Raw genomic sequence first — 22,239 nt, 5'->3', positions numbered from 1 at the left:
AAGCATTTTTTTTGTTTCCTTGCGTATAGCACGTTTTTGTAGCTTTTTTATATTCTAATGCTTATTTGGCTGCTATTTTGCTGAAAAGTGCGATATCTCATTCCAGTTCAGAAAAATTTTTGATTTATAATCTGCTGTTGGTTTTGCTATCCAACCTCTGCTTTTTTTTCTGCTGTCGGACCCTTGGAAATAAGAATTTTGAATTTTTACCTCACAAGCTAGGAGCATGCAAGGCGGACGCAGCGCTTGACGTGAGAGGATTTACTCGCACAAAAAATATTTTCGCACTTTACCTAAAGACAAACTTCACGTGGTCGGCTTTTGCTTCAGAAAAAGGAACCTCGAACGGGCTAATTGCTTGTCACTGAAATGGTTTAGTTTTAAGTTCAGAAAATTGCAAATTTGTAATTCTGGTATAATCTAGAAGCAAAAATTACATCCATCGTGATCTCCAGTGTGCAACGGGGATTTATTCCCACATGCAGTTGAATTAAATTGGAGACATGCTCGAGAAAGTAATGTATGACCCATCTTTTGACGTTGCTGTTCTGCCATCACTTCATTTGTTAGGAAATTGAGAAATTAGTTTTGTTCCGCTCGTGTTTTCCTGCATGGGGGAGCAGGGCACTCTGCAACACGCGCTATACAGCATCCAGCAACAAAATCTCTGAGAGAAAATACACACTCTGACCCAATAACATACATTTGGACAAAGATAAGTTACGTACCCCTCCTACGCTGCGCAATTATTTGTCTCAGAGACTGCTGTGGTACTAAACGTGAAACTGAAGTTGCTAATAATTTTAGTGTTGTGCGGATTGTTAACAGATTGTTTCTTTTAACAATTAACAGATTGTTTCTTTTGGTTTCTTCTGGATTTGATTTTTTTGAGAATGTAATAAATTCAGTTTTTGAGTGATTGAGCATTAGACGGTGTTTTTCGTAATATTCAGATGTATTTCTTACGGATTGTTCAATATTATATATTGCTAATTTTAGGTCCGTTTTGTATTTAAGAATGATAGTAACATCGGCGTATTGAATTTTTTTTTATTAGCAGGTATTTGTTTGTTCAAGTCACGAAGAAGGATCTTGTGATTTATCGAATTGAAAGCTTTAGACAGATCTAGTACAGCTGCAGTGATAAAATTATTTTTATATCTTTGAGAGCGCGTTATATTCAAATTATTCCGAGTTTGTGTAAGCAACATGCTGCATGTGTTGATTCTCCTAAAAATGATATATTGGCTTATTTTTGGAATCTAACAACGATTGCCTTTAGGCCTTTTCCTCTGCTCTTATAGGTTCACTGTTGCGATTGAAGTTAATCAGTTAATGTTTTGGCAATTAATTGCTATAAGCGTCTTACAGCAACTTGGTCAAATAGTATTGGCACGAATTCATTCAATTTTAGGCGAACCGACTCTCCATGGGGTTATTTACCATGCATTAAAAGTGAAACATTGTCAGATATCGAATCAGTTCCTACAGATACAGAAAAACCCAATCCAAAGAAAACAAGCGTGAGAACTTTCTCCAGAGACAGTAATTCGTCTCGGAGGAAAAAACAGAGCAATGATGCGGGGACCAATTCTGTTCAGGCTTCAGGAACAGCTAATGCCGAAGGCGTGCCACCAAACGCCAGTGCTGCAGGGAAAAGCGAAGGAAGCGGATTTGGCTCCAGATTAAGTCCGACAACTCGACGGAAGTCCTTCCGGAATAGTAAGAAATGGCGAAAAGTCCAACAAAGCGAGAGTAATTCTCTGGAAAACGAGAAAAATGTAGCTTTGAATTTCAGTGCTCAGAGCAACGTTCCTACCAGCACAGCTCAGCCAGCGGCAAATACAATGGCATCGTTATTCAATAGACCTGTGCCAAGACACGACGATTCAAACGATTTGACAGTCGCGTCAAGTTGGAGTCAACGCAGTGCATCTGCTAGACAGAAGAAACGGTCATCTGCCAGTCCGTCTTCTTCAAATTTGAGTTCTGGTAGGAATTCAATCTGGAATAGTCAAACCGATAAGTTAACATCACTGGCACCTCCGCCGATGCAGTATCACCGAGGTGGAGGATCATTTCGTCGAGGCTCGTCTTTTCGATCGCGTCGGAAGGATTGCGGAAGTGACCCGAACAGTCGCTTCTCTTCTCGGCAGAACTCTACAACACAATCAAGTTTTGACTACAACAATAGTTTCGATGATCCAGACTTGGTTCGAGGCAGGGTAACCGTTTTTGAGAAATGGACGAATGATTTGAAAAGAGCGTTTATTCGTGGAAAACCAACATTGGGATCTGGATCGGTGAATTCACCTACAAGTCAAGATAGCACTACTTCGATGAAGGCTTTTCAGAGATATATAGCCAAAGCAACTTCCCTATCTGGTAAGCGGATTTAATTAAGAAATATGGTGTGACTGTTTTAGCATTTAAATGATCGCTCTGCGCTAGCACAAAGTGTTGCATCATACGTCTGAAGCTTTTTTTTAAAAAAAACATTGAATTCCCATTAAGTTATTAACAGCAAACAACTAAATGGGCAGTGTAGGTCAGAGTATAAATGAAATAAACTAAATATATTACGGTTTAAATTGAGACAGTGGTACTATGAAACTTAATACTTTTCCATGATGCCTTGCCGTACGACGTATTATTCGAGTTTTGTTTAAATAAATGAAAGAAAAACATTTTAAGATGCTTCTTTAGAACTATTGGTCTTGCATCCATTTCTATTATGTTGTTAAAAAAAACTCACGTTAAGAAATTTATTATGAAGGGTTGAGCCGATATTCAGGATAGAGTTTTCTAGTGCAGATAAGTTTATTTTGTGATTGAAGCAGCATTTTTTGGTTCGCTGGCTGTAGCGTAGAGTTGATGTTAGTAAGTGTATTTTTTTGAAAATCGGAAGCTGGTTACTGGTAAGTTTCATAAAATAATTTAGTACTTTGTTTTCCAAGAAAAATGTTTTTGGCAGAATTTGATGTTTTAGTTTTTGATCAGAAGAACTGTCGTATTTTTTGCGATTGAAGCACGTCTTTACAGCCCAGCTTAATTGTTTCTCCAAAGTAATAAAGCAATTGTTTTTGGAGCTGGCCAGTAAAAGGCCTGAGTCGTGTAAATGACATCACTAAGGCGTTCAGGAGTAGTAGTCTTGTCTGCTCAGGGAAAAGGCGTGAAATACGTTTTAATGTTTTTATCCCTGTAGCCATTGTGCGTAATACGTGTTTTAATTCTTCTTGAAAATTTAATGTGCGATCAAGATATATTCCGAGTAATTTTACGCAATTGGCGTTTGGTATTTTGTAATTACCAATTAACAGATTGTTTCTTTTGGTTTCTTCTGGATTTGATTTTTTTGAGAATGTAATAAATTCAGTTTTTGAGTGATTGAGCATTAGACGGTGTTTTTCGTAATATTCAGATGTATTTCTTACGGATTGTTCAATATTATATATTGCTAATTTTAGGTCCGTTTTGTATTTAAGAATGATAGTAACATCGGCGTATTGAATTTTTTTTTATTAGCAGGTATTTGTTTGTTCAAGTCACGAAGAAGGATCTTGTGATTTATCGAATTGAAAGCTTTAGACAGATCTAGTACAGCTGCAGTGATAAAATTATTTTTATATCTTTGAGACTTTGTTACGAAAACCAAATTGAGTATTGGAAAGAAACCCAAACTTTTCAAGATATTCTGAAGTTTGCTCACGAAGCAAACGCTCAAAGACTTTTGCTAGTGAGCTTGTAATTGATATTGTTCTGTAATTCTCAGGCAAAGAGTTTTCTTTTTTAAAAATTGGTGTAACAACAGCCTTTTTAAGATGTTCAGGAAATTTTCCTTCAGCTAAAAATTGGTTAAAAAGCAATTTAATTGGAACAGCTAAAAAGAAAAACCCATCTTCAAGAGCCCATGATGGGATATCTGTAGGACCTGAAGGTTTGTTTGAGTTCATTTTTTTAGAGTCAGTAAGACTTCTTTTGTGGTTATGAATCTAAAATCAAAACTGTTTTTAGATGTCCTATGGCTGGTGGGAAAAAAGTTGCAAGCGCTTCCAATGTAATCACCTAATTTAGAAAATTTATAGTTGAGCAATTGGGCCATTTTGTAGTTATCAGTAATAACACCATCAAAACAGTTTTTGAGGTAGAAGATAATTTGGGAGAACTTAGTAGAGTTTCTTGAGGCGTTTATAATATTCCATTTTGTTTTTTCCGAATCTGCTTTTTTAAAGATGCTCTTTATGAAATCATTGCTCTCTAGTTTAATTCAGTCCGTATTTCAGACTGGATTTTTCAGTCCGTATGAAGACCGTTTTTAGAGGGGAGTGATAGCGGATCACTTTGTCGAAATTTTCTTAAAGATACGATACATGTCTTTAGCGTCAGATGCCGTGTAAAGAACATCCCAATCAATGTGTTTCAGGTCTTGTAGGTATAAATTTTTACAATGTTTTGATTTGTCGAAGATTATTTTTCTTGGAGACTGCTTTTTATTTATAGTGATATTCGTTCTCATTGCAATAGCTTTGTGATCCGATGTAATGGGCGATTCAAAGTAAGAACATTGGAATGAGGCAGCTCATCATCTTTGATTACAAAATCAATCGATTTTTTCCCCTTGTAGGTGTTTTGTTGACCACTGATAGACCATAAGGTACAAGAAATGTGTCCATTTTGTTTTTTTCGTTGGTGTTAAGGTAATTTAAATTGAAATCGCCAATTAATATTTTTGCTTTTTTGTTATTCCATAATCTATTTGCAATGCTAATTCTTCGAGAAAGATGTCAGTTTTAGATTTTTCAGGATTATATGAAACATTCACAAGCAGTGAAGGAAATTTTTTGTAGGGTAGAATGAGCTCAACCCAAAGTGTTTCGAAGTCTTTGCTCATTTTTGGAAAATCATTACGGTTTTTTGGATTGAAAATTTTGGGGATTAGCAGCATTACGCCACCCCCCTTTGACTTTTCTGATATTTGGTCACATCTGAAGCAAGAATAGTAATTGCTGTCTATGCACCATAGATTATTATCATCTTCATTAGTCAACCATGTTTCAGTAAAGGCAAATTCAGTATTGTTTGAGCATTCTCTTAACATCTTTTCCAGTTGTTCTCTTTTATTGACTAAACTTCGGCATTTTAATTGAAAGAAGCATAGTGGCTCTTTAACGTTTTATTTTCGGAGAGGAAATTTTCATAGGTTAGTGGGGGCCCAGGTTTACGTTCAACATCACCACAATTTAACAGGTAAATGAATAATCCAAATAGAACATAAATACTTAAAAATTTCTGAAACATAGCCAAAGCGCTAAGTCGTAGTTCAAGGCATTTAATTTTTAATGAATAGAAAAACTTTTTACATTTAAATAGAAATGACGGTTTACAAACAAACCCAGGTCAACAGGAGTAATCAATCCGAAATGGGTGAAAAGCTGGCTACTTCTGCAAAACACTGTAAATTTTGGCTCGCATTAACAAGGTCAGCAATTTGTTAATCAAGTACGCAACAAAATCCCGAAAAAACAAACTTCATTTTCCGACCCTTTTGTTGTAATGTAAATACCTCCTGAATAACTTTAAGCAGAGACTTTAAAGGCCCCTAAAAATGGTTCGGTAGTTATTCTAGATTTTATTTTTGTGCCTTTATATTTTAAAAACAAAGTATTCATATCTAATTTTCAGATAATGCAACACTGTGATAAGGGCGAAAAACAATGTTTCTGATGTATTAACACGCAAGAAAAGCATTTATTGTACAAACTCGAAAACAGGCGGACAAAGAAAGTGGTGTTGCTATTTTCACTGCCAGGATTCGTTTTGTTATGGAACAAAAGTAAATTTGGATGATTATTTTGTTTTCAAAAAGTGTTGAACCCTTAGTTTGTATCGCGACTTAACCTGCTCTGAGCTTGGAAACATTTGTCAAATAATTACGGTTGAAGTTGAACAGTTTTTTATAATTGATCTTTTTAATTGCTCTTGAACGATGATCATAGCAATTATTGTAAATATGTTGGTCTTTTTTATGCAAATTTTTCACTCGACCATTTTGAGTTTTTCTTCTAGAACATTCTTTGACTTCTCAGGTGACTTTTTCTCGCTTTCGTTCTTCATTTTTGAGTGATCTCTATTGCCCTCACTTTGAAGTAAAGCCTGTTGCTAATATAAAATCGGTTGCAGCATAGAAAAATTAGGTGCTGATAGCCGAGTGGGCAGTGCTTCTGGTTAGGGAGCGGGAGGTCAGTAGTTCATATCTCGGCGGGGTCAAATATTTTTCTGCCCGCCTGTCGTTCGAGAGCATTTCTTCCGACATTAGTCGGTTATGTTTGAATGTTATAGATGACTGTCAAGCTAAATTTTGGGCGCTCAAAATGCAGTTTCCTGCTTTTGTTCCTCAGAAAATTGAATTTCTTCTTGTGCCTTCAAGCATTAGATATAGCGACCATTAAAACTGAAAAATATATACTTGTCTGAGCAAGCTTCTAATATTCTGACAAATCAACAATTTGATTTTTGGAAGAAAAAAAGCGCAATTGAATATGTAACATGGTAGCAAATGCTGTGTACCTCAAGGCCCTATATTGGATCCCCAACTTTCCATTGATAATGTAAATGATCTAAATATGAGTCTAGAATGACTCTAGTGTGTTCTCAATGCTTGTGACACAGCCGCCAAAGGATGCGTAACAAATCAGAACGTTTTAAATAACACGTCAATTTGGATAACGGAAAACAGATTGACACATTTGAATAGCTTTGGGGCGCTTTTAAAGATATGTTCGCTCATTTTCATATTCAAGTCAATTTGGAATGATTATTTTGGTCACGCCGAAGCAGGCAGTGGAGTTTAAAAGCGACGTGGTTTTGCGGTGCGGCGAGACATTTTTTAACTCTAATTTTAAAATAAAATGGGAAAAATGTTTGCACAAAATTTTGCTTTCTCTTTTGTGATTTTTAAATTCATGTCTGGCACATAACTTTCGTTTTAAATGCTTTTTTGAACTTTTTGAGTTGGTTTTCTAAATGGCGAGTCAATTCTTAGTATGCATGTCTAGGTTTCTTTAGTCAAGGAAAAATTTGCGAATTGTAGTTAAGGTATGTCCTATTATATTACAATTCAAAGAATTTGAATTGTATCGGGGCTCTATATTTTTAAAATCTGTTCCCGCATTTTCATGATTATTGAGGTCAATTTGAAATGATGGTTTTGATCACGCCCAATCAGTAAGTTGAAAGAAAAAGTGAGTAGATTTTTGAAGCGAAATTTTTAAACTCTATTTTAAAAGTAGAGCGAGAAAATGGTGTTTGAACAATTATTCGCTTGCTCACTTGTTGTTTTTTGTTCACATGCAGAAATTTTGCTTTGATTTTTACCGTTTTTAATTTTAATAAGCGGATTGTTTTGTAAATAGTTTTTGCCAATCCATTCATAGTCCATTCTAGGTCTAGAAATTTGTTTAGTCAAACAGAGTTCTTTGAGTTTTGGGTCAGGACTTGTGCTACTCTGTTTTCTTTCATGGAATAAAATTTTGTGTGGCTTTACCTTTGTTCAACGCTTGTTCAACATTTGGCCTGAAAAATTTTTTAATTATGCGGGTTCTTCTAGTTTAACTTTTTTCTCAAGCTGCTCAAAGTGCTTTTAATCAGCAGTTGTTGAGCAAAGTAATCTAGAATCAAAAGAGTCAGTATCGAAAGCGAAAAAAATAGGAGCGGGATGAACCCATAAAGCCCAATTTTAGATGCCCGCTACTTTAACTTTGTTGATATAGGTTTTAGGTACCATCCCTAATAACTATTATCCTCTCGTTAAGAAACAGCAAGTTAAGCAAGAGAGTAAAAACAAGTTAAATCATACTTCAGTTCTATTTTCTTTTCAATGAAAGTTCTTAAGGACTTCTTGTGCTCAAAATTTTTCAGCTTTTTTTGTTGAGCTTTTTCAGGTGATCATTTGAGTTGCAAACAAGCGTAATACTATGTTGAAATTTTGATATTTCGTGGGAAATTCGTGATTCTTCAAATACTCTGGCGGTTGAGGTGTTCATTTTGGTATTGCATGCTTTCATTTTAACAGAAAATTGTAAAAGCATATGTGAAAAAAACACCTAAAAACTAAGTGTCTGAATTACCAATAAATAAAAGAAAAAATATTATCTTGACTAAAGAATTGAATTGCTTTGAAGCAAAAATGATGCGCTATTTGCAATGAAAATAGTTTTGTGATAAAGCACAGCAGAAAATTCTGCCTCGTGTATTTGACTTTTTGAGCAATTCGTTTACTTTGAAATTCTTCATTTTCAAATTGTGTCGCATTTGTTAATTTGATTATATTACATGACTTTCAATAATCTCATTTTATTATGTAAGAAATAGAACTTGTTAAAATGTGCTGAATTTTGTAAGAAGTGCTGACAATATCTTTTTCAGCAAATTATCTCGTGATCCTGGAACTAGTCTTTCAAATATAGTTTCCACACCTTTAGCTAATTTCTTACAAAATGCTCACAGCCGTGGACACCTCGACCATGTTTGTACCTGAACCAAAACTCCTTTTTATTTCGTAGATAATTGCAGCACAAATTCGTCTTCCAAAAAATTGCAATTTCACAACGAATAAAAGCAGGAGGGCGATGAACCCAGAAATCGCTGTTAACTTTTTACCCTCTCATTTTTGGAAAACGAGGAGTTAATTGGGTTTAAAAGTCTACGTAACTTAGTAGAGCAACTTTTTGTGCCATCCTAAAAGGATTAGTCTGCAAATCTACTCCTCGAAAAGCTTACAATCGAGGATTGAATATATTGACTGCAGTCTTAATTAGTGGGCGGGATTTTTAGATTGGTTGACAACTCAACTAAGTAGTCACATTGTGTCAAAACTGAAGGAGAAAAGAGCTTTTGTTATTGTTTTTTAACATCGCCTGATTTGTTTACCATTTTGGGGCTTGTGCGTGTACAGAGCAATTGAATTTTACCACTCGTAAACATGCGAAATTTATGATCAGTTTATAACACCATCATTGACTAGACCGCTATTTCATATTCAGTTTGATGAAAAAGTTTCTTAATAAATTGCAGTACATTGTTATGCACTTTTGCCCTCCAGGAATCGACAGTGCAGATTTGAGACGAGCGTCCGATTTGAGTGCTAGTCGCCATTTGAGCCCAGACATGTTTACGAGTCGGGATGGGTTCCCGAGCAGCCAGTCGTACTCGAGAAAAGCCCGGGTTAGTATTGGGTCCACAGAGTACGCTGGACGTCTTGAAAACGCCAGGACTTCGTTCTCGTCTGCAATTGGGGCACCAGGAACTGCAGTTACGTTGAACTTCAATGTTCCCTCATTGCAACATATGAACTCGACAGCGTCCGTTGATGGACTTCTGAGGAGAACTGAATCGGGCAAATGGGTGAGACGGAAAAGTTGTTCCCGGAATTCAACACCCAAGGTCCGTATTTAGCATTGCATTTTAACTTAAACGAGACTCATTGTCAAGTGGAAAGAGAACGATTGAAAATTATTGTTGTTGCATTAAGTTACAGATTAATCAGAAAAGTTGTGATGTCATTGTAAAATCGCCCGACGTCAGTAGGTTCTTCTACAGTTTGCAATTCAACTTTTAAATATTAAAACCTGGCCTCATGTCTGGACTACAAAATTAAACCTGCTAATTTCTGCTAATATTGTTACTAAAAGCGAATAATTTCCAGCTACTTTTTGATGTCCATAACAGACTCACAGTGTGCGCTTTATGCAAAATCTGCCTTCTGCAACAGGTATTGAGTTAAGAAGTTAGCTAACATTCGAATAATTTTTTGTTCTGTTTTTTTTTAGGATACAGTGGTGCACATTCTGCGCACGATGCTGGAAACAGAGAAGTCATACGTTTCATCCTTGGAGTACCTAACAGAGGTCAGTTATTCTCAGTTCTAATTCCTCGTACCTTCAACTACCTTGGGATTCGGAGTTCAAAAGATTCATTCAAAGACTATTGTGGATAAACTGTTTAGAATTAGGGAAATACAATCCATGCCCTCAGGATATACAAAATCCCCTCTTTGTGTTTTTAAAGCTTATTGTATGTCCCTTTGTGGCGTCATTGCAAATCAGGGCTGAATGAAATTCGAATTAAAAAGAATTTTTACTTCCATTGTCATTTATGCATTTTGTTCGGTGTTTTTGAATTGAATAATTATTTCTAACCCATCTATTATCAACTACTAAGTTAGCTGAATTTCCTGCAGAAATTTCTAAACGATAGGTAGGCTTTTAATATTTTTTTAGATTTCTATAAGAGCAGCAAGGCTATAATGATGAAGTTTCGATCTAATTCTTTACCATTTATTATTTTGCGTTTTATATGCCTCTGGAAACAAATTAATGTTTTTGCTCTAAAAATAGTTTTGTGCATCCTAATATAAAGTGGCCTGCCGAAAAAATGTAACTTAAAATATGGTATGCTAAAATGTCAGTTGCCAAGTGAGCCTGATAAAAACTCTGAACTCCCCTAAGTGATGTTAATTACATTAAAATGACGTCACAGAAATCTACCATTTTATTTTAGTAACATGAAGTTTCATTTTAATTCCTAAATCAGGCAGTTTATTTGTTATGGAATTTGCTGACGATAATTAATTGCTGCTCTCAAACGAAATTTTTAGCAATTATATAAGCCCTGTGGCCTTTTTTGTTGCAATTTTTAGTTGACCGATTTTTGTCAAATCCTTTTGACTTTTCGTCCTCAAAAATACGATAAACAGCTATAGCCAGGACGGCATTAAGTTCTCTTAGAGCCATACGGCTCACCAGTCTGAAAGTTTGAACTTCACCGAATCAGTCAACGAGGTATAAATTCATTATGTGAAGGGTGGTTCTTAGAGTTCGACACCTCTCCGCCTTTAACATCACCCTACTTAAGTCACCTCTCTCCCCCACTTCCTCTATCCCAACTCCACCATTCCAACTCATTCAACCCGTAAACCAGCACACTTGCTCTACCCACGCTCACCCTTTTAATCACAACACCTTAAGCTACAGCAAACCTCCCTGAGCAGCAACTAGCTACCGAGGAAGCCAACCGCTTGCCAGTAGTTTGAGGACAATTCGCTTCCCGTTAGTACGTTAGTCGGCTATATTCTTTCAATCTGGTAGAGATGTTGGGTCTTTCCGACAAAATTTTAGCCCCCCTTTGTTGTATGTTTACCGTGATTGCGGGCTATAGGTTATCTGACCATTAAGCTGTGGGGGGCTATAATGGGAGAAACCCGAGGTGTTTTATAGATGATTTGATTATTCTAAATGCTAGCAAAAAGTTTCTGAATTTTCTCAACGACTAAAATGTTACAAATTTGTAACATTTCTCTACGACTAAAATGTTACTAAAATGGCCTGGGCGAACTTTATTGAATTTGCTACTCTTAAACGGTAATTTGTTAGTTGTGGTGGAGAATTTTACTTTTTGATCTTCTGTTTTCGACTTTGATTTGCACCCCCAGAATAAAGTACATAATGAATTTAGACAGACAGGATGCGGAGCAAAAAAACCAGTGGTTTTGCGGAGTGACATTTTTTCGCTATAATTGTAAAGTGAAGGGAGCGAACTGTTTGAAGAAAAGTTCGTTTCCTCGATTATGATTTTTTGTTCACGTCCGCTAACTTGACTTTGATTTTTACCTATTGTTGGAGTTTTCCTTTTCCGAATCAATTGCCAGTCTTTTTACATATGTCACGACTTTCAAATTTGTTCAACGGAATAGTATTTTGATTTCTTCAGCAACTGTACGCGAAAACGTTCGCGGTCAAAATGCGAAATCGATAGAAACTGGATAAATTAATATGCGCGAGCAGTAAAGTTAAAAGTTTACAGACTTGACTTACAGTTTTAAGTTATCAGAGTTTATTTTAGTATACTGCTGATTGGTTTTGGTATTAATCTTGTTCTCCTGCTATTTAGAGGCTGAGATCACCTTATTTAACGAATCTAAAGAAACAGTTAAAACAGTTTTTGACTCTTGAAAAAATTAGTGTGTCATCAATTCCAAATTTGTCAATTTTTCTTCATATGGATAACTTTATGGATGGTTGTTCGAAACTTATGTGATCGAGGATTTAACTCTATCCTAGCCTATTGTTTTCTGTGTCTGATCGGAGTTTACTATAGATGAGCTATCATTCGAATGCCTTTTATGAGTAGAATTTTAATACAAAAGGTTCTTGCGAGATATGACGCTTTTTTATGTTGTGAGGCTAAAAAATGTCTGAGGCGACTCTATTTTTTTAGTCCTAAACACTATGAGAGGTTTATTCAATATTAAAAGTTTTTCGAAAACATACCTTTTTCAAATCTTGTTTCAAACCTTTTTTTTAATAAGTTTCTTTCAAATTTCCATTTAGAAATTGAAGTATTTTATGTTTATTGTCTTTTTAAGCAATTTATGGGTCTTAGAGATCGTGGCCGAAGCAAAAAACATATCTGAATTTTTTAAGTATTTAATTCAAGAAAAACTGCTCAGTTTCTCTTGGGGTATAATTGAATAATTGTTAATTGTAAAAAGTCCAGAAAAAGTTATATAAAAGTTTTTACAAAAAAATAGATAAACTTTTTGTCGACAATTATTATTGGTGATCATATTTAGATGGTAATCATATCTAGAATTAGTCACTTAGTTTTTTTCCACTGGCAATTTTCAAACTTCCCTTCAAATTGATTGTTTTTTGGAACTGATCCATTGATCAATTGTACAAAAAACATAACCAATTACGGTCGGAAGAGCTGCTTTTGTTTGACAGACGAGGGACTGGTTTTGGGGGAGGGCGGTGGGGGCCTTACAAGACTCCTAAAATTGCCGTTCACAACTTTAATTTCTGCTTCAAGCGTTCCTCAGCAGCATTGATTAACCGTAAAGTTAGCGCCTGGTAATAATAGCTAGGCAACTTAACGCTGATTTAGGTTAAGATAACCTTAGGTAGCTGTCTAGGTAACTTAGCGAAATAATAGATTTCGTGCAATGTTATTTTTCCCTTTGAAAAATTATCAGGTATTAAGAATTTTTTTACATTTTTAAAAAATTTTCGAGGGTCCCACAATTGAAAACAAAGAGGCGAGACTATAGGTTTACTTGAAACTCTTGATATAGAAAATCTCATCTTTTGCTGAATTTGTTTAATCTTATATACGGTATCTAATATCTGACAATGGAATTTAAGTGTTTTTTAAAAAAAAATTTTGGACGGTTCTTTTGACGAGCAGTATTGCTCTTTTTAAGTGACCATGGCTGCATTTTGCTCCAACTTTGAGTGTCTGACATCAGACTTTCGTTGCAACCGAGATCTATGAGGCTATTGTTGACATGAATCTATAGTCAGTCCCGTAAAGTTGCAACGCTATCGAACGTTTCAAAGGTCAATTATAAAACATGCAAATATCAGTACTTCGTTGTTCATTTGCATGTCGGGAGTTTTTCGAACGGTCGCTTGCGTTGCAACTTTATGGGACTTACTATATAGCTCATTGAGAACTTCTTCTCAGCTCATCGGAAATAAAGCTACACCCTATGGTTATTAATAGCCGCCCTCATCTTCTCAGCCGGCTATTATAGCGCTCCTATTACAATCCAAGAATTGGATTGTATTGGTGCTCTGTCTTTTTTTAAAATTTTTGTAAGATGTTTTCACACCTTTTTTCATGACTTTGAGCTTTCAAAACGGGATAAACAGGTAAAGCTCAGCGGGCATCAAGTTTCATTAGAGGCCCTTAGCCGCGTTTAGTAGTTCTTCAAGTACTCAGAGTGATGAAGCTACTGAGAAGGACGTAATTCAAGGTTAACAGGTCATTTTCAGAAGTTTTTGCGCCCAAAATGTTGCAATTTGTTTGTCTTTTTTCGGATTTTTTGTTGGACCAGTCTGAACTTGAGGTTTGTAAAAGTTGGTAAAGGTCTTTTGCAAGACGTAATTACTTTTTATGGCCATTTTAAGAGCTATATGTATTGCTACACCAAATACCAAATAAACACTGTAATTTATTCTAATTTTTAAAATTTTTTCAAGTGTTTTGAATATTTTTGTTGTTTCAGCTCTTGGTGTCACAATAATAGGTTATTTTATAGTTTCTAGTGGTAATGGAATGGTTTTAAACTTCACGAATTTCACCAATTTTTTTGATGAAACTTGCAGTTTTTTCCAATTTTCTGACATTAATTGTCATTATTCAAGTTTTCCAGCTCCAGGAGGCGAGAAATCTCGGCTAGGATTTGCTAATAGTTTACTGCAAAAATTTTATTGGCCATGGCATAAGCCAATTTTTTCAAATTTTTGAAAATTGTTAATTTTTAGGTTTCTCTAACCTGAACAGCCAAAACATTTCCTTTAGGTTTTGATAATAGGTTACAGCATAGTTTCTAGTGGTACTGGGGAATGTGTTTCAAGATTTTAATATTACAAATTTTAGCGATTTTCAAATTGAAATTTTTTCTTTGACTTCCTGAAATTTTAGTCTTTTTCCTCAGTGGCCAGGGGCTTGCTGCTAATGAGTTTGCTAGTATGTTATTGCAGAGTTTCTGGTGGCAACAAAATAGTTTTTTGTTTTTTTAGATTGCAAATATAAGTAATTTTTAAAATAAAGCTTGCAATTTAAATTTTTTTGATTGTTTTTAAATTTTTTGAATTTTTTTATTTTCTGAGTTTAACTATGTTTATTGGCCAACAAAACTTTTTTAATGTTGCAGATGAGTTACAAGACAGAACTTCACAGAGAAAAAATGAATTTGAACACTTTTTCCAGACATTTTCGAAAAATATCTTTAAATTTTTCCTTTTCATTTGAAGCATTTTTCACATTTCTTTTTGAAGCATTTGTCATTTTTTTCGAGATTATCTACCTTTAGTGCCTATTAATATCTTTCAAGTCTTTTACGTGCGTTAATGACTATATTGCATTGTGTCATAAATGGCCTTCAGGTTAAAAGTTTCAAGAGTTTTAGGAATAATTGTTTTTTTTGTTTAGTTTGATTCTTTTAGTTTTTCAACTTTCGAGATTTCGTCTTTTTGGCTGGGATTGTTCAATTGTTCTGCTGGTCATGGAAGGTTACGCATGTTTTTCATTCAATTCCTTGGATTGTATTTCAGGACCTGTCCTGTTATGTTTTTTTTTACTTCGTCGAACTTTTTTTCGCTTTACCATTTTGCCGCTTTTTCAGCATTTTGCGTGAAATCTTTTTGACTTCTCTAGGCTAGTTTTTCTCTTCTCTCATTCTGCTAAAAGTGAATTTGAACATCAGTTGCTCAGTAGAGCAATTAAAAATGAACAGAGTCAGAATAAAAAACCTGTAGCCTCTCTCTAAGAAACAGAAGTATGTTCAACTACGAAATGCCATCAAAATAAATCGGACTTAAAGAAATGTTTTTGTACAAATTTTTTTTCGATATCTTCTATTCTTTCAATCCCAATCATGCTTATTGGAATCAACGGCGGCTATTTTCCGGCAATCTGCCGGGTATGTTATGAAATTTTTAATCGGAAAAGATTGTTCTTTTGTTTTAGAAGTTTCTGCAGCCGCTGTTTGACAAGCCAGACACGTGTGAGGAGAATCTGGTCCGTTTCATGATCTACAAAGTGCCTGAGATCCTCAAAGCACATCACACGTTTCTCCTGAAACTGGACACAATCGTTCAGCTGTGGGGACCCACGTCTAGAATTGGACCTCTCCTTCTCGAAACTGTTAGTCGAACTCTAACCAGTCGATTTCGAATGGTTATTTTGCAAGATTCTACCTGAGTAGTATGTACACTAAAAATATGCGCCGTTTGTGCAATCCCTGTCAACAACCAAAATCCGACTGGCTCATACCTTTCCAGGGTCGCGAACACACCTTGAGGAACATAATTTTCACAACTGAGGTACCCGGGATGAGGTTCGCGACTACAGAATGGTCGGGGCCGGTCAGACATTGGTCGTGATCCGAGGGATCCAGTATGACCCGGGATAAGTTGTTTTCAAGTAGGCATTACTCTAATTAACCAAACTACAGCAAAACAACCCACTTGCTAGGTCATAAAATGGTCCTCACAGTCCTAGTCAAATGATGCCAATTAGCAGCACTTAAGCTTATAGGGGGTAGAAGATAGACGGGACGAAGTTTTGTTCTTGCCTTTGGCCCGCCCGGACTGAACGTCAAGTCTTGATCAGTACTGATTCAGTGAAATTGCAAGTCTGGATCAGTACTGTATCAGAGCTCTGACCATGTCACTTTTTAGACCTGGCGCGTCTTAAATCAAGTCTTAAGTCTTGTGCCAAGTCTTGGCCAAAACTTGACAAGTCTTGAGCAAGTCTTGGCCAAGTCTTGACAACTCTTGGGTTAACTACTGCTCAGTTTTATTGTTGGTTTGCTTTCGTTTGGTAACGAAAGAAGAAGGCCGCTGCTTACAGTGACCTGACTAAGAACTCTTTATGGTGAAAATAGAAGCACAAGATAACACGAACACTTCCAGAAAGTTCACTTGTAAGAGAATGAAAAAAAATTATGACATCCGCCAAAGATATTAGTCTTGGCCACTTTGTTCTGCCAATTGAAAAAAAAAAGATTTTTGCTAGTATATGCTCAATGTATTTGCTCAATGTAATATCATTGGAAATGTAGTGATCAAGACTTGAAACTCGTTCCGGGTAGGCCATACCCGACTTTTGTCTTATTAATAGCCGCCCTCATCTTCTCAGCCGGCTATTATAGCGCTCCTATTTTTTTTCTCGTCGAACAAAAAAATGTTTGGCTTTACCTCATTTTGCCGCTTTTTCGACATTTTGCGTGAAGTCTTTTTGACTTCTCTTGGCTAGTTTCTCTCTTTTCATTCTGCTAAAAGTGATTTTGAACGTCAGTTGCTCAGCAAAGCAATTCAAAATGAACAGAGTCAGTATAAAAATTGAAGTCAGAAATAGAAACGGGATAAACCCATAAAGCCCAATTTTAGATGCCCGCTATTTGAACATCGTTCCTATAAGTATTAGTTACCTCTCTCTAATGCTTATTGGTATTGATAGTAGCCCCTGTAGCCTCTCTCTAAGAAACAGAAGAATGTTCAACTACCAAATGCTATCAAAATAAATAGGACTTAAAAAATGTTTTTGTACAAAAATTTTTTTTTCAATATCTATTCTTTCAATCCCAATCATACTTATTGGAATCAATGGCGGCTATTTTCCGGCAATCTGCCGGGTATGTTTGTTTTGGTGAAACTCTTGAATCTTTGCTTTAGCGTTAACTTGAATCGTTTTCAAGGAAGTGATTTCAAATTCTAGGAGTTATCAGAAATTTTGCGGACAAATCTTAAAAAATTGTGTTTGACTGTTTCTGAAACTGTTTGACTTACCTTCCTCCTGGACGAAACCAAAAGAGCACTGCCGTATTTTCCCTGATGGTTTAAAGTTATACATGGTTTGCAGCGTACACTCTCCTGAGTCGTCATTAATAGCTTACAATACTTTTTTAATAAAGTATAAAAAAAGAAACATTAATTGCTGAATTTGAATGCTCTCCAACTCATTGAGCCATAATGTATTTTCCGGGGTCTTTCTTGATTAGTTCCATAAAACAATTCGTATCGGTTATCCAAAATTGATATTCTTATAATCTTACGCCTTAATTTTATAATGGTAAATATAAATTTAAATGGACAGTCCAACCTCTTTTTAGACTATTGAAACATTATCAATAAAAATAAGACAGCTGAGAAAATGAGTAAACTTTAGTTAGGGGGAGCAATTATTTACCTCAACGGGCGAACGACAATCAGATGAATTAAATTTTGTCAACAATGAAGTTTTGATTCAGGCGCTTCGCTTCGTTCAGAGCATCTTTGAATAACCAATTTATATCAAGAACCAATTATAATTAAAAATCCTTAAAAGTTTTAGTGGCCCAACCTGTAACCAATAAATAAACAAGAATTTGTGTTTAGTTTTCTGACCCTGATCTGTGTGAGACGTATGCACGTTTTGTGAGTCACTTCAAGAGGTCATTGGAAGCAAAATTGATAGCCAGGGAGAGGTCAGCCTTCGTGAAGTACGAGGAGGTTAGTTTTGAGTGGGGTTAAATAGCTAATGTTTTGATCAAATTATTGGTATTTTTTAATATTTATGTCACCCCCCCCCCCCCCCCCCCCCCCCTCGAGGAACAGTGGGTGCTTGTTATTTAAACCCACCAAGCGACCCTCCTACATTACTGCGTAATGAATCACTATGTAATGGCACTTGTTCCGTAACTGCGGGCACATAACAGGGGTTGGGTAAGTTGTTAGGTAAAATTATGAATTCCGGTTAATGCTCAGGAAATTCAATGAACCAACAAACCAAAATTCAACCTATTATCACCTTTCATTATGTAAAAAGCAAAAATTGGAGTTTTTAAAATAAAATGATTAGCCACAATGCCTCCACTTGTCTGTTTGTATTTAAAACTTCAAACATTTACCGAGGGAAAAGTTTTTCCCTGAGCTTAACTTGGCCATAGAACAACATCCCGTTTCATTTCGGAACTATTTTTCTGACGTCACTACTTAATTAATTACGACTGCTAACGACGATAGTGGTGCTAGGAAAATTGGCCTACCGGGGGATTAGTTGACAAAGAAAAACTAGAAATTTAACCGACAAGTTATTGGTCGACAAACTGGATTGGCAAAAATAACACTAGGTCGTCCGGCCATCACAATGCGTGTTTGGTCAAGTTGCAAGTTGTCAGCTTCATTTATCACTTTTTGGTTGTCGGCGGAACAGCCTGTCGGACAATTTGGCAATCGCCAATCATGGTGGGCTGTAAGTTGTTGCTTTGTTGACAATCGCAAAATCTCCAATGCAGCATTTTTTTAGTCATTCATTTCAGTCATTCATGTACATGTCGTATTCGTTTGCTGTAATTAGAGCTATTTTTTGTTAATTATTTTGACTTTTGTGTCTTGAACAATATAGGAATTCGAATTGACTTTCGCCAACTTGCAACTGAAACATTCAACTTCACAGCCCATTTCAAACTCTAATTGACGGAAAGTCGTTTGATTTTTTTTTACAAATCCTAATTTGGAACTAAAAGTTTTAGTAGCCGTAAAGCGGTAGCTGAGGTTATTATTGGCCTTCTCTTGGTTTGTTTCCAACCTAAAGAATTTGTACTGTATTGGTGTTTTGTCTTTTTTTAAGATCTGTTCAGTTTTTTTGACTTTGTCACTTAAGTGAGAAGTCAAGTTAGAGTGGTGATTTTAATCACGTTGGCGCAGTAAAGGAGCTAAAAAAGAGTAGGTTTGAAGCATGATTTATTTCCAAGCACCTTAAAAGTGGTGTGAGAAGTTGGTATTTGAACAAATTTTTGGGTTCCGGAAGCGAATTTTGTTTCAGGTGCCACAATTTGACTGTTCTTTGCAGTGTTTCTTTTCTTGAGCGCTATTAAAGTTATACTGTGTGTTCTAATGGCGCCTATATTCAATTAGTTGAAGTCATCGTTTGGCAGCGTATGCTTTTTTACTTTGACGATATTTGTTGTCATTAAATGTTACTGAAAATTTGATGTTTGCCCCTTTTTAATTGCTCTCAAACGAAGTTTAGCAATTATATTAGTCCTGTCGGTCTTTTTTTAATGCGTTTTTTCGCTTTACCGATTTTCCGTCTGACGCTTTTGACTTTTCGTCCTCAAAAACGGATAAACGTGTAGCTCCCAGCGGGCATTAAGTGCTCTTAGAGCCTTTCAGCTCAAACTGTTTTGGATATTTATACTTATACTTATGTTGTGAAGGGCGGTTCTTAGAGGTTGAGGACCCCCCCACTGTTGACCCCCCCTATTGCCCCCACCCCCACCCCCCCCCTACCGCGCTAATGCCCCCACGCCAGTGGTGCCCCCTAATCAACCCCCGGTGACCCCCTCCCCCCTCCCTCCCGTGGCTAGCTACTGACAAACAACCGCTTGCTAAAAACGCAAATTTTTACTATTTTGCAATTTTTTCAAGCTTTTTAAAAATTTTTGACATTATTTGATTTTTATCAGCCCTAGGTGTCAAAGAACCTCTTTAGGGCTCGATAATAGGTCACTGCATTGTTTCTAGTTGTAATGGAATGGTTTCAACATTTTAACATAAAGAATTTTAGCAATTTTTTGAGAAAACGTGCAATTTATTCAAACTTTTTGACAATTTTTTTCCTTATTCAGGTCTTTCCAGACCCAGGGGCCGGGAAACATCCTAAGGGGTTCGATAATAAGTTACTGACAATTTTTAAATGGCCATGGAATAGTTTTTAAACTTTCTAAGATCACAAATTTTAGAAATTTTTTTATAAAACTTGCTTTTTTTTAAGTTTTTTTAAAAAAAATTTTCTGTGTTTTAATAGAATTTTTCAGCCTCAAGAGCCAAGGGACCTCCTCTAGGGTTTGAAAATAGTTTACTGAATATTTTCTAGAATAAATGAAATGTCTTACAAGATTTTAATATCACGAATTTTAGCATATTTTTGATATTTTTTTGCCATTTTTTTTCCAATTTTGTTTTAAATTTAGTCATTATTCAGATTTTTTGAGCCTCAAGGGTAGCAAAACCTCCGTTAGGGTTTGATAATAAGTAACTGGAAATTTTTTGTTTGTCATAGATTAATTTTCAACTTTTTAATATTACAAGTTTTAGCAATTTTTTTAAAAAAACTTGCAATTTTTTTGAGAGTTTTTGAATATTGTCAATTTTTAGGTTTTTCTAGCCTCAAGGACCACGGAACTTCCTCTAGGGTTTGATAATATATAACTGCAAAGTTTATAGATGTAATGGAATGTTCAAGATTTTAATATCACCTATTTAAGCAATGTTTTAAAATATTTGCAATTTTTTCATGTTTTTGAACTCTCCGGCAACAGAGGACCTGGGACCTCCATGGTATGATAATAAGCGGCGACATAGTCTCTAGAGTTAATGGAGTGGTGATCAACATTTTTTATGACTCCAGTTTGAGTAATTTTTGGTTAAAATTTAAACTTCAAGTTTTAGAAAATTTTTGTTCCAATTGTATGGATCTTTATGAGCCTGTGAAACTATTTCAGGCTTGAAAAAGGGATAACGGATGGTCTCTTGAGACAATGAAATGGTTCTTAAGATATTAATGTCTTGGATTTTAGAATGATCTTAAAATTTTCAAATTTTTCCAAAATTTTTAAATATTTTTTGTCCTTTTCTGAGTTTAACGACCATTACTGGCCAACAAATTTTTTCAAGTCTCGCAGATGGGTTACTTGACAGAACTTCCGAGACAAAAAATGGTTTTGAATTTTTTTATTGCAAAGTTGGACAGTTTTTTAATTTTGCCTTTTCAGATATTTTCTAAATGATTTATTTATTAACAAGGTTAAAAAACTAGAAGTTGAAGTGTCGAATCCAATCATGGAACATATTCCCGTCCTTCTCTCTCTTTCGGTCAAGGTTCCTTTCCTTCTCTTTCTCGTTCTTGTTTTATCTCTCTCTCTCTCTCTCCCTCTCTCTCTCTCTCTCTCTCTCTCTCTCTCTCTTTGTTGATGCCGCACTTCAGCTGCGGTTATGTAGCGTAATCTCATCATCATTGATCCTCATTATCAATGAGTTATAGTTGAAATATTTTTTATCATAAATAATATAACAGGCACTTTTTGGGAAATCATTGTTAATTGCTCTCAAAAGCAAACTTTAGCAAAGATATTAATCCTGTTTGTCTTTTATGCTTTTTTTTGTCTGACCCATTTGACTTTCGTCTTCAGAAACGGGATAAAGAGGTAGTGACCTGAGGTCACTTAACCGTGGCTAGCTGTTGCCGAAGCCAACCGCTCGCCGGTCGTTTGAGAGCACTTCGCCCGACGTTAGTCGGTTATGTTATTATATTATTTCTTTTGTCTTATCACCTAGAATAAAAGGTAATCTATGACTTATAAATTTTTATGATGTGGTGCTGTTAAGGTCTTTGGCATATAGTTATGAGGTTTTCTTAGTTTGGAGGCACTGGTTTTCACTTTTTGATATTTGCCAATTTTCTTCAGTTGCATTTTTTGCTGTCTGTAATTGATTCCTACAATGTTGATGTATTATGTACTCATTCGAAGGATACATAAGTTAATATTTTATAAGTTTGTTGTCAGGTATAGGGATATTTAGCACACTAAATCTTGAAAAAAGAAAAAAAATTATTATTTGTTTTTGGATTTTTGTTCTCTTTTGCGCATTTGGTGACAGGGTTTTTTTTGACTGCCTTGATTGATTTTAC

At 35.6% G+C, this 22,239-nt stretch overlaps 1 protein-coding gene across 7 annotated transcripts in view; it reads left to right on the top strand.

Moving 5' to 3' along the window:
• The window catches only part of LOC142335925 (uncharacterized), a 147,860-nt gene that overhangs the window by 50,174 nt on the left and 75,447 nt on the right, over positions 1 to 22,239 (top strand). For all 7 annotated transcript variants that reach the window (XM_075384316.1, XM_075384319.1, XM_075384320.1 and 4 more), the window contains exons 3-7: positions 1,415 to 2,385; positions 9,101 to 9,441; positions 9,828 to 9,905; positions 15,532 to 15,708; positions 17,943 to 18,056. In XM_075384316.1, coding sequence (XP_075240431.1) covers positions 1,415 to 2,385; positions 9,101 to 9,441; positions 9,828 to 9,905; positions 15,532 to 15,708; positions 17,943 to 18,056 — 1,681 coding nt within the window. The remainder of the gene's footprint in view (positions 1 to 1,414; positions 2,386 to 9,100; positions 9,442 to 9,827; positions 9,906 to 15,531; positions 15,709 to 17,942; positions 18,057 to 22,239) is intronic.

The sequence above is a fragment of the Convolutriloba macropyga genome, chromosome 3 (genome assembly GCF_964194025.1).
Source record: "Convolutriloba macropyga chromosome 3, txConMacr16.3, whole genome shotgun sequence".
Classification (NCBI taxonomy): Eukaryota; Metazoa; Xenacoelomorpha; order Acoela; family Convolutidae; genus Convolutriloba; species Convolutriloba macropyga.
This window is presented reverse-complemented; position numbering and strand designations above follow the sequence as displayed.